Consider the following 12,188-nt stretch of genomic DNA (forward strand, 5'->3'; position numbering starts at 1 on the left):
TCATGGAAATTTCCAAACGTACACACAAGTGGGGAGAGGAGTTTAGTCAATCACCCAGTCTAAACAGCCGTCAGGGTTGTGTCTTCCTTGTTTCATCTGTCCCCACTCCCAGCCCCACTTTTTTCTGAGCATTTAGAGCATGTTCTCGTGGGGCTTTTACTTTGTGAAAGGATCCCTCCACCAGTGTGCAGCTCCCTGGAAGGTTGAGGGTCCCGTCTGGTCCGTCATGTCCCAGCAGTGCTTGCGCTCTCGTTCAGTGGGGGCTCGTTGAAACAGTGCATCTCGTTCCTTAGGTCCACAGAGGGGCGTGGGCTCCACAGGCTCACGGGCCGGTGAGTCCTGGGTGCCGTGACTGAACCCTGGGATGTCGCTCCTGCTGCTGGGGGCCGGGTCCGCCCACTCTCTGTGTGTCATGGAGGGGGGTTGTGCCTCGATCTGTGCACATTTGTCCACACCTTCACCCCAGAAAAGTGGGAGGATTCATTATGACAGAGGTTAGCCTTAACTTGTAACAACAAAAAAGGTGAAAAGCAGACACTTTCTCAAGCAGACTTTTTCACTTGATATTGAAGCGCGCAGGGAGTTGAAATCAGGCAGAACTGGGTTTGAACCCCACCTGCGTCCCTTCTTCACAGACAAGAGGTCCTCTCTGGGCCTCAGTGTCATCATCAGTGAAAAGGGGTAGTGGCTCTTCATGGGGCTGCGAAGGTTCAGTGAAGTCCTGATGACACCAGTTCCTGGCACAGAGTGGGCCCGCCCCCGACGCCAACTCTGCCTGTCTTCTCCTGCTCGTGTCCAGTGAAGTGGGCCTGTCAACACTGCCTCCCTCCCGAGGGTAGACCCGCAGAGAGGGTGCACCTCCCGATGGTGGGTCACAGGTTGCAGAGCAGGCAGCTTGCTCTGCCTGGGTATTAGAAAGGTTCCTGGAGGTGGTGGCGTTTGGCCTGGTCTCAAGCACAGGCGTGTTCCAGCCGCAGGAGGACTGCAGGCAGAGGAAGGGTTTGTCCAAAAGAGGGGGCTACAGAGGAGCCGGTTGTGTTTGCGTCACGTGGTTCTGGGGCGGCCTTAGGTGGCCCTGGGGTGGGTGGGAGTGGAGCGTGTGGGATTGGGAGAAGCCCTGTGCGCCAGGTCCTAGGAGCCAGGTCCTAGGAGCACGGGAAAGCCAGGGGCCACCGGTGCTTTGCTTAGGGCAGGTGCTGGCTCTGGTCCTTGGGGAGCTTTGAGTCTCTGTGGCTCCCTGCTCCCTCCGGAGATCCGATTTCACCGGCGGGCTCAGGCCCGGGTGTCAGTGTACTTCCCAGTGTGCTGGGTGATTCTGCTGGCAGTGGGGTTGGGAGCCACCAGAGAACTCTGCGGCAGGCCGGAGGGAGGGCGTAGAGAGCAGAGGAACAGGCTTCTCAGACTTCACTATGCTCATGTCCAGCGGGCCCCGTCAGAAATTCACATTCCCAGGATTCAGGAGAGTGATTTGCAATTTTTTTTTTTGCGGAAGATTAGCCCTGAGCTAACTGCTGCCAATCCTCCTCTTTTTGCTGAGGAAGACTGGCCCTGAGCTAACATCCATGCCCATCTTCCTCTACTTTATATATGGGATGCCTACCACAGCATGGCGTGCCAAGTAGTGCCATGTCCGCACCCGGGATCTGAACCAGCAAACTCCGGGCCACTGAAGCAGAATGTTTGCACTTAACTGCTGGGCCACGCGGGCCGGCCCTGTGATTTGCATTTTTAATAAGCGTTTCAGGCGTTCTGATTCGGGCGGTCTGGGTTGTACTTGAGAGACACTGAGACACAGAGACAGGAGACAGAATAATTTAGCCCGCGCTGGGGATCTGGACTAAGCTGGGGGCAGAGGGCCTGAGGGAGGGGCAGACTCTTGAGTTATTTTAGCAAGTAAAATTGCTGCTCGGTAACCAGTTAGAACTGGGGTGTGCGGGGACGAGGAGAGTTGCGTGTGTCTGGTACTTCTTTCAGCTTTGATGATGCTGTTAACTGAGGAGGAAGTGTGGGGGGTGGGAGCAAGTTGGAACGTGAGGGGCTGCTGCAGAGTGTGGTTTGAGATAAGTGACATTTTGGGTGTTTTAGTGATAGAGTAGCCGTTGATGGTGGCTGCGCAGGATCTCGCTTGTCCAACTCAGCTTTACTTGACAGGCAGGCATTTCGCAGATTGATGCCAGGAGGACCCAGATTGTTGCTCCCTTTCTACCTCACCAGCTTTAGACCGCTGCCTTGCCACCTCATGGCCTCAACATGGCTGCCACAGCTCTAGACATGGTGTCTACATTAAAGGCAAGAAGGAGGGGGAGGGGGGCATTGAAGCCACGTGTATTCCCACATGTCAGTGAATCAACTCCACCTTCCCAGCCTCAGCAGGATGTCTGTGTAGGTCTCTTTGACCAAGACTGAATCGTGTGGCCAGGACTGGGGAAGTGGGATGTGGATGACTGGCCACACTTGGGACAGCCAGCCCACTCAGAGCTGAGGCTGTGTTAGCAACGAGGGGAGGAGCGGGGCCATACCACACTAGAAGAAGCGCCCCCGACTTAGGGAGAGCGGCTGTGCACCCAAAGGAAGGGCCGGCCTATGAGTAGCTCTTCTCCCGGGATTTGGGCGTTATATTTTAGGGCCACTTGTTGGCTTTTCGCTTTGGTCCTTCCTCATGTTACTGGGGACGGGAATGAGGCATCTCCCTTCCTCTCAGTGGAACCTTACATGACGTATGGGCTTTGGGACATGGTGGCTTTTAATCTTGGGGGCTTTGCATCGAAGGAGGAAAACCGGGTCATGCGCAGGGAAGTTGGGTTCTGTTGATTGGTAGGAAAGGGCTGTCCTTTTCCCATGAGTTAGTGGTTTTGGGGTCTTTAGAAAAAACCTCATGTGGGTGCCTTGGTGATAGATTGGCAGCGCCGAGGCAGGGCCTGGGTCTGCAGAGTTGAGAGGATTCTCCAGCACAGCACTTAGGCGGGTGTGTCTCGGTCCCCTCTCCTGCTGGCCGCTGGTGCCGTGGAGACCCTGGTGTGCAGCCGTCAGTGTGGCCCTAGGTGTGCAAACGTCCTCGGCTTCTGACAGGATGTGCTGGGACTAGGTGGCAGGTGGGTCGGTTGTAGGTAAGTTACAGGTAGTTCTGAGTCAAGATGCATTTGTGGGTGGTGTTTGAATAGATGACGGAATTTACCTAGCCTAGTTTATTTAAATCAGTGTTGTCGGTAGATTTCTATGCTGGTTTCACTTTGCCAACAAATATTTTTGGCCTGGCTGTCTAGATCTTAGCTTTGAATTCCAGGTCTTCCGTTTACCAGCCACGTGGCCTTGAGTGAGTTGCTTGATTTTCCTGACCTTCAGTTTCCTAATCTATAAAATGGGAACATTACAATGTACTTCCAAAGTTGGTGTGAGGATTAAAGGTAAAAATGGCCCGTATGTACGTAGTAGGTGTGGTGGGTACTTAGTAAGTGTTTCAAATAGCCTGTAGGTCTTTAGAGATGTTGTACATGCCTCTGTTTTGCGAACAAATTATTTTCTGGTTGTTTCCTGTTTATGAGTTATGGTATTCATAAACTAAAAACCATAGAAGAAGGTTTGAGATAAGAGTGGGGAGGCCTGACATTTCTTTCGTGGTCTGTTGTTAGCTGTTTAACCTTGGACTAATTACTCAGTGTCTTGGTGACAGTTTTCTTGTGTGTCAGTTGGAAATATTAGTGTCTGTGTCGTAGACCACAAGTGTTTGTTCTGTTAAAAAGGCAAATAGATATGGAAATGCTCATGAAAATTTCAAGTGGTGTGTAAACTTAAGTTTTCCTAGCTTCTTTCCACTGAAACGTTTTAGTAGTTCTTTTGTGTATTAACTTTTTATGCTGATATCCCTGCTCTTTTCAGACTTTGTGACTTGGATGGTGTTGCCTAACATGGTCAGGTTCTTGTTTTTTGTTGAAGGACTGAAAAGGTTTCAGGACAGACAGATGGCTGAGGTGAATATTTGGCTGAATTTCACTCCTTTTATTCTGTCTTCTTCCCCCTTTATGTCCTGGCCCCTATCCTCGTCTTCTTAGGAATGTGGACATTCTCACACTTACCTGCATGAGACCCTGACAGCGTCAGCCAAACTCTGCCCGAGAGTTCACTTCTGCCCTTTATCTTTTACATACTAATAACACAAACAACATACATGTAAGCCGTGATGCACATAATAAACTACCAGTGTGAACCCGTCACCCCACAGGGCTCCAGGGTGTCACCCCCAGGGCTCCTGTCCAGCTCCCTGCTGTTCAGCATCTTTTAGTCACCATGCTTTCTGCCAGTGTTCCTTCTGGTAGTTTCTTTTTCTTCGTTATTGTTTTGCTCGGTTTCCTAGACTTTTCAGGGTGCTGGCTCAGGCTGTTGGCAGTTTCGCGTGCATCTTCTCCCAGACCGTGGCTTCTCTTTTCTCTTTCTTTGTAAGATGTCTTTGATGCGCAGAAGTTCTCAGTTGGAATATAGATGGCTTTGGCAGTCTTACAGTTTATATTTAGTATATTTTAGTCCTACTTAAGAAAATTCCCCAATCCCAAGCTCATAAAGAAATTCTCCTGTATTAGCTGCTGAAACTTTTAGAGTTTGACCTTTTGCGTTGACTCTGTTGTCCACCTGGACACGTCTGTGCCTGTAGTGTGAGGGAAGGGACCTGTTGCATCTTCCCCTTGGATCACCTGTGTCTCCACCCCTTCATTGGCCAGTCCCTCCTCCCCCGCCGGCCCGCGGTGCCGCTGCTGTCATACGTCGTGCTTGCAAATCTGTGAGCACCAGTTTCTGGGCTGTCTTTGGTCCCCAAATTCTACTGCTAGAATTTGCTCTAGGGAATGAGATATTTCATGATAACCGTTCTCTTGAAGCATCGTTGGTAGTATTGAGTGGAAGCATGCTCAGTGTCCCAGCAGTGGGACTGAGTTGATGATATACGCACATCCGCACAGCGAAATACTCTGTAGCCCACAAAAATGTATTGACTAATATGGAAGGTTGTTGACAATATATCATGACAGAAAAAATAGGAAGTTAAAGTACGGTATGTTCAGTATGATTCCATGTTTATAGAAAGTTAAGAAATATGCAAGTTAGAGAGAAACAGCCTGCCATCTTTGCTTCCTCCCATCCCGGTCGCAGTCACATCCAGCACTTTGACCTGGCTTTGCCCTGGGGCGGGCCATGGAGACTGTTCCGGCAGGTCCTCGGTGACCTCCTCTTGGTCCCTCCCAGCCCTGATTTTCAACCTCACTGCTGTATCGGACATCATCGACATGGTCTTCTTGGCATGTTGGCATCTGCTCCCCTGATTTTCTGGCTACTTTTTTCTCGTCCTCTGTTTTGGACTTCCACCTCCTCTCTGTGCCCGATGTTGGTGTCCTGGGGTTCCTGGTTCCCTGGGCCTCCTCTCGTTCCCCTCCTTCTCCATAAGGGACTTCATTGAGGCGTCTTCCCTGTTAAACTTTCTCTCATACCCTCGATCACATATCTGCTGCCAGCTCTCCACTCAGCTGCCCCACTATCCTCAAGGCCCTTAGAGTCGGTGTGGCCAAAAGGAAGCCACTTCCTCCCCTCTGAGACCCCTTGGAGTCATCCTGGGTTTCTGTCCTGTCTCCTCCTCACCCTCTCCTCTGGTGGGTCTCCTTCCTGAATGCTCTCATGTCTCTGTCCCTGTCTCCTTCCTCCCTGAAGCTCATCGTTCCAGCGGCCCTCTTACAGGAGTTTGGAGTGTTCTGCCTGCCTCCAGGTTTCACCCCTCCCCCTTTCTTCTACCCTGTGGCCAAAACCGTCTTTCTAAAGTGGACATCAGGGAGACTCTACTCCCTGATTCGGGGCCCCTGTGACCGACAGGCCTGGCTGTCAGGAGCTGGGCCCGGCCCTGTTGGGCTCTCTTTGCAGCCCCGAGGAGGCGGCGGGCCTCTGAGGGTTTTGGGCCCCTCTGCCTGGCCTGCTCAGACCCTGCTCATCTTCTGAGACCTGCTCTGTGAAGCCTTCCCTCCTGGGAAATTGCTCCTTCCCTGGTGCCCTGTGTCCTGTGCCCTCCTCTGGTCTCAGTTGTCCCTGTAGCCCTCAGAGCCGGTGCTGAGGCCGCGTGACCGGGGAGGGAGTAGAGGGGAGGGCCGAGGGAGGGGGCTCCCCCTGGCTTTGCAGAGAGGGGGCATCCTTAGCCCATGCCTGGGCACGGGACCCCTGAAGATAGAGGACGCCTGGTGGGTGGGCGGGTTGGACCAGGGCCCGTGGGGCCTGCTCTCGCCTCTCTGTCCACTGGTTTGAAGCCTTTTTCAAGGGCATATCCAGAGCTGCCTCACTCAGTTCTTTGTTCCTGAGTTGGATGACTAGAGACTTGAGCTTCCCCTGTAGCAGGTGCCAGGGCGGGCTCGCCTGTGGGCCGGGTGCGTGTCCATCCGGTGAGTGGGTGGCTGTGGCACCCAGGGCCATGTGTTGGCTCAGGCTGAATACTCTGCTGGATTCTTCCCTGGGCCTTGGATTGCTTGAAGGATGGAGTTGGCCGTTTTGTTTGTGCAAAGAGTTTGACAACACGATTTGAAGAGCTGGGCCGCCCAGCATGGCCTGAGTGAGCTGCGCTTGGGCTCTGGGCTTTTGGCTTGTGGTTCTCTGCTCTGCTGGGCGCAAGGAGGAGCCCTGCCAACCGAGCAGGGTTTCCTGTGGTGCCATTTACAGGCTGCCAAACGCAAAATGCAGCAGATCGTTCAGGGGTGTTGTTTTCTTGACCACTTTTAGTTCATCACTTTTGACTGAGTGTTTAAAAATATTCTGCAGCATATCTATAGTATTCACGCGCAGCGAATCAGGAGGAGAGATGCAGTTTCTGAGAAAGCTTCAAAGAAATACTGGTCTTTATCTTTTCCCCAGCCTTTTCCGCTGAAACCCACCAGAGTCTTTTTCTGAGCACTCTCGTTCTATAAATAGAACAGCCGCTCTCCTTGGGTAGCCCGAGATCGCAGCTTCATCCGCTTTCTGAAAGGTTTGTGTGTGTGTGTGTGTGTGTGTGTGTATGTATGTGTGTGGATTGTGTTCTAATTTTGCTTTTCTTTTATGTGTAAGATGTGTGGCGGGAGATGCAAGAAAAATACTCGAGCATTTATCTTGCAAAGATAACTTATTATAACTTTTCTGGGTCTGGGCTTGTTGTTGTTGTTCTGTTTCTTTTTTTTTTTTATTTGCATTTAGGAAAGAGATGGAAGCGATTACTTCCCCTGCAGAGGTAAGGAAGACCTACGGGGGCGAGGAGGTGCCCTTGTCTGTGGGCGAGTCCCGTGAGGTCAGGAGGAGAGGTCCCCTGGAGTGTGGCGGGCACCCGTGGGTGGCATTGCTGTGCACAGACGTAGCTGTTTTGTGTCTTTGAAGAGCCCCTGAAATGAGTGTCACCATGTGGACTTGGGTCTGTGAATGTTAGGGAACAAGCCGGTAGTCCCTCTATATCACAGACTGGTTTCTGTCTGGAGCTCTGGGATCACAGGTTGGGGTGTTCTCCCTGCGTCAGTCAGCCTCGTTCTGGTTCGGCACATGCTCCGGCACTTGAGGAAAGCCAGAGCCTTTGCTCGCTAAGGATGGAGGGGTCAGATGCCGTGGCTGTAGTTGGTGTGTCTCTTCTCTTGATCACGGGGTGATGTGTGGGGTCCTCTCTTCTCCTGGCACTCTCTGATTACCTGGGAGAGAGGGGGTTAGGATAAAGGTGAAGGCGGACGCCACAAATCAGTAGGTGGGTTCTCAGTCGTTTTCCTCCTGGTCTGGTTCTCTCGGGCGTTGGAGAGGGTTGCTGTTTGTACGGCCGGGCCAGCCCAGCCAGCACAGATTCCCTCAGACCCGGCACGTCGTCATGAGCTGGCCTGTGCAGGCCACCCTGCCCATGGAGCTCACCGGGATGTCCACGATGAGGAAGGGGAGCTTAGTGGCGACCTGCGTTCCCAGGACACCCCGCAGCACTGTGCTGCTCAGGAGGGGCCTGGTGCACGGCCGGGTGGCAGTGGGGTTTGTGGGGTGGGGGGCTTTCTTCAGCGTTCTTCTCCGGGTGGTCACACTGCATCCGAGGTCCACTCCTTCCTGTTAGGAGTGGGTTGATGGAGAGACTAGACAGCACGGTCTTCTGCTTTTCCTTTCTGATGCATTTGGGGTCATGAGGTTTCTGTGTCTGCTTTCATCTTATGTCGTCTTAAGTGGCCCCCGGTGCCCAAGTGCTTCATACAGATACTTTTTAAAAAAAGTAACTTAGGGGTCAGCCTGGTGGCATGGTGGTTAAGTCCTTGTGCTCTGCTTTGGCAGCCCAGGGTTTGCATGTTTGGATCCGTAGCATAGACCTATACACCACTCATCAAGCCATGCTGTGGTGGCATCCCACACACAAAATAGAGGGAGATTGGCACAGATGTTAGCTCAGGGACAGTCTTCCTCACCAAAAAAAAAAAAAAAAAGTAACTTAAAGTGCAAAGCTGTACGGGATTAGGTAATTAAACAAAAGCTTCTTTGAACCAGTGTTCTTGTCCTTGAACAGAATTTCTGTCCAGTCTACCTCCATTCCGTGATGAGACTCCGTGTAGAATGGACCCTCGTGTCAGGTGGGGTCAAGGACAGTGTGCTGTGGCTGAGAGGCAGGCTCTTGTTTCGCGCACGGTGGTTATTAGTCCTGACGGTGTTCATGGCTCTGAGTGGTTCAAAATGTCGAATGGTCAAGTAGCTCTGTGAGCATTTAACTTCTGAGTGGTCCGTAGGGCTCCCCCGTCCACTGGGTGTCTAGCCCAGGGGACACCATGTGAGAGGAGGCAGCTCCAGGAGAAGCCGCGCCCCGTCCTTGGCTGTGAGGAGCTGAGGCGAGCGTCTACCTCTGATTCTCTGGAGAGAACTCCTGATCAGACTGACGGCAGGAGAGAATTTTAATGACTTGGCCGTGGCCCTTCTCTTTCACGGGCGGCCAGATGCGCATGCCCGGCCTGTGAATGGGGTGAGGCCTGAGGGGGGTGCAGGCCTGGAGCCGCACTGAACCCCACAGCAACCTACGTCGACAGTTTTGGCAACAGGCTCCTGAGAAATGGCAGGAGGCCAGACAACACGGAGACAGCGCCAAGAATAGCTGAAAAATACCAAATGCCGAAGTTGGAGAGTGCGCTGGCCCCCTGCTGCCCACTGTGGTCCTACGAGCCTCGTGGCCCCTTCTGCTGATGCCCTGGCCGTGTCCAGGGCACACCTCGGGCCCCCGACACCCCCGCCACTCAGGCACGCCACTGCCCCTCAGAGAATTGTGCTCGCCCTCTCCCGCAGCTTGCTTGGTCTGTCCGTAGGTCAAGGTCTGGGGAGAGTGTGAGAAATATTTCTCTTAGGCCCTCGGCTAGAGACGTGAGTGCCCTGCACTGTCAGTGTGCGGTTCAGCAGGGCACATGCTCACGAATATGCTTCTGTGCTTCCAGACCGTCATCAAGGAGGGGATGCTGACCAAACAGAACAATTCATTCCAGCGATCAAAGAGGAGATACTTTAAGCTTCGAGGGCGCACGCTGTACTACGCAAAGACCGCGAAGGTGAGGAGCAGTGGACGAAGCTTCACGGGGGAAACCGAGAGAGGAGCTGCCGGGGGGGCTCAGGCACTGAGTCCTCATCCTGGGAAAGGCCCTGGAGTCTTAGATCTGTTACTTCCAGCGAGTTTCGTAATTCTCTGGGTGCTTATTTTGTCTCAAGACATGTTTTATTTCTTATAAACACTGATTTTTATTCGTTTCCTTTTTCTTAAATGTCATGTGTCACCGTGGGGAAAGGAGAAAATGTCACAGATAACCACATTACAGTTGGATATCTTTCTTTCAGAAAGATTGGAGGTCACAGGCTTGTGAATCTTTTATTAGTGACTAAAATATATTTTTTTAAACCCCATTACTGAAGTATAATTTCCATACAAAAAGCTGTGGATATTTAATGTATACAACTTGATGAGTTTGGAGGTAGGTATACACCCATGAAACTAACTACAAGTGTTTTGAAGTGTATGAGTTTCTTGTGGCATGAACAGAACTGTGAAATCCTTTATCTCCCAGCTTTCTAGCCATGATCTTCTTTCTGTGTGTCATCTTGCACTTAAGATTTAAGCTAGAATTGCCATGCAGTTGCTAATGAGAGAGGAGGAGCCAGCAAAAGTCACTAAGTTACTGCCATGTTTGAATGAATGTGGCGTTACACATTTCAAACACACCAGTGTGTTTGCAAAGCTAGTTTTTGGTATTCTGAATGCCAGTATTTTTATATCAGTATTGCTGTCAGTACTGATATTTTGGCATTAAAAAAATCTGGAATCTGAGTATTTACAGTTTGAGATACATCCCTAGAGAGTTAGTGCATTAAAATTTGAAATTGAACAGAGCAACTTATTTAGAACGGGTTCTGACCACATCCCTCATTTTTAAAAAAAACTCTTATAGTTATTTTAGTTCTGTGGCGGGGGGAGGGGAGGGGAGGTTACTTAAAAGGCTGAATCTCTTTTCTAAGTTACTAGTATTTCCTCCAGGGGTTCCCGGTGGAGTCCTCTTAGAGGGGACAGTAAGGTAGACAGGGTGGGGGCTGTGATGGGGGGATTTGGGGGAGAAAGGAGAAGAAAATGGGGGCAGCGGCCAGGCCTGATTCCCAGCCCTTGCTCTGGAGGCTTACTGACTCTCTGTCATTCTAGATTCCTTCTGCCCTGCTCCCTTGTTTTCTTTCACGGCCCGATCCCTTCCATTTGGGTTGTTTCTCTTCCCCTGGAATCATTTGCTTTAGCCAGGACCTTTCCCCCTAAATGTGCTAGCTGGAAGGACAGAGGGTGCTCAGGCCCGACCCCTGCTCTCTCAGGGGGACTCCGTGTGACACATATTTCACATTTAACGGTGTCACGCTGGTTTACGAGAAGTAAATGTAGAAACCCCAGCCTTGTTTTTGGTTTTCTGTGTTTGCTCTGTGTGGATGCCATCACTAATGAACTCCTGGACTGAGACAGCCACAGAGCTGCACCTGTGAGCTTGCTGCTCTGAGAGGCAGAGATGCTGGGCTCTCCCAGTGTTCATCCAGGGCTCCTGTTTCAAGGCCCGGGGGTGTCTGCAGGTGCTGGACTGGGGTCGAGGGAGCGTGTGGGCAGCACTGGGCCAGGGCTCACGAAGGTGCTGCCTCGGGGTGCCTTGTCCCGTGCTGACCGCAGTCCCTGTGTCTCTCTCCAGTCGATCATATTTGATGAGGTGGACCTGACAGATGCCAGTGTGGCCGAATCCAGCACCAAAAACGTCAACAACAGTTTTACGGTAAGTCTGGACACACACCTTTCTCAGTTACCACATTTGGTTTTCCCCCCTTTTTTTTTGGTGAGGAAGATTGACCCTGAGCTGACATCTGTTGCCAATCTTCCTCTTTTTGCCTGAGGAAGATTGGCCCTGAACTAGCATCTGTGCCCATCTTCCTCTGTTTTGTATGTGGGACACCACCACAGCATGGTGTGGTGCTCATTGATGAGCAGTGTGTAGGTCCACACCCAGGGTCCAAACCCGTGAACCCTGGGCGACTGAAGTGGAGCACGTGAACTGAACTGCTGTGCCACCAGGCCGGCCACCTTGGCTTTCCTTTTTAATTTGAGCAAATGTGTGTGAGCAGTTTAGACTTTTTCATTCTTTTCTCTCTGATTGGAATGATTCCTGGTAAATTTTGAATCTAATCCTTAAAACAACACTGGTTGGAGAATAACAGAATTTGCCACATGTAAGCACAAAACAACAAGAGGATCCAAATGGATTTTTCTGATGTGTCGTAGTTTACATTTCTCTATCAGTTTTGCATAGAGGTTTGTTTTTCATGATTATTGTAGAAAATAAAATTTGGAAAATACAGAAAAATCTGTTGAAGCAATTTAAGAAACAACCATAGTTCAGCCACCTCAAAACATAGAATGTTGCTATTTTGGTGTATTTCTTTTGCTTTTTACTTTTCAACTGTCCTCACCCCACCCCCCACCCTGAATTTTTAAAGTTCTGTTGTACTTTCTGTAGAAATTCTAAATGCATGAAATCATGTGACCTCACCACCCACAGGTAGCCATCTGCTCGCTCTGGAGTGTTTATCCTTATTTCTGAATATCTGTGTCTTTACCCACATACGCCCTGAGACCATACTGTCCTTTCGTTTTACACCTGGTTTTTTTTCTCTTGACAATTGATGGTGGACAT

At 51.0% G+C, this 12,188-nt stretch overlaps 1 protein-coding gene across 5 annotated transcripts in view; it reads left to right on the top strand.

Annotated features, from left to right (window-relative positions):
• The window catches only part of DGKD (diacylglycerol kinase delta), a 109,231-nt gene that overhangs the window by 20,072 nt on the left and 76,971 nt on the right, over window positions 1-12,188 (top strand). For 3 of the 5 annotated variants that reach the window (XR_011539830.1, XM_070618577.1, XM_070618578.1), the window contains exons 2-3: window positions 9,423-9,533; window positions 11,193-11,273. Coding sequence is in view for 3 of the 5 variants with exons in the window: in XM_070618577.1 (XP_070474678.1) it covers window positions 9,423-9,533; window positions 11,193-11,273 (192 nt within the window). In the remaining 2 variants the exon portion in view is untranslated. Of the gene's footprint in view, window positions 1-6,975; window positions 7,226-9,422; window positions 9,534-10,520; window positions 10,548-11,192; window positions 11,274-12,188 lie in introns of those variants that run through there. The other 2 variants (XM_008527814.2, XM_070618584.1) reach the window with 2 other exon arrangements.

Source organism: Equus przewalskii, chromosome 5 (genome assembly GCF_037783145.1).
Source record: "Equus przewalskii isolate Varuska chromosome 5, EquPr2, whole genome shotgun sequence".
In the NCBI taxonomy this organism is placed as follows: Eukaryota; Metazoa; Chordata; class Mammalia; order Perissodactyla; family Equidae; genus Equus; species Equus przewalskii.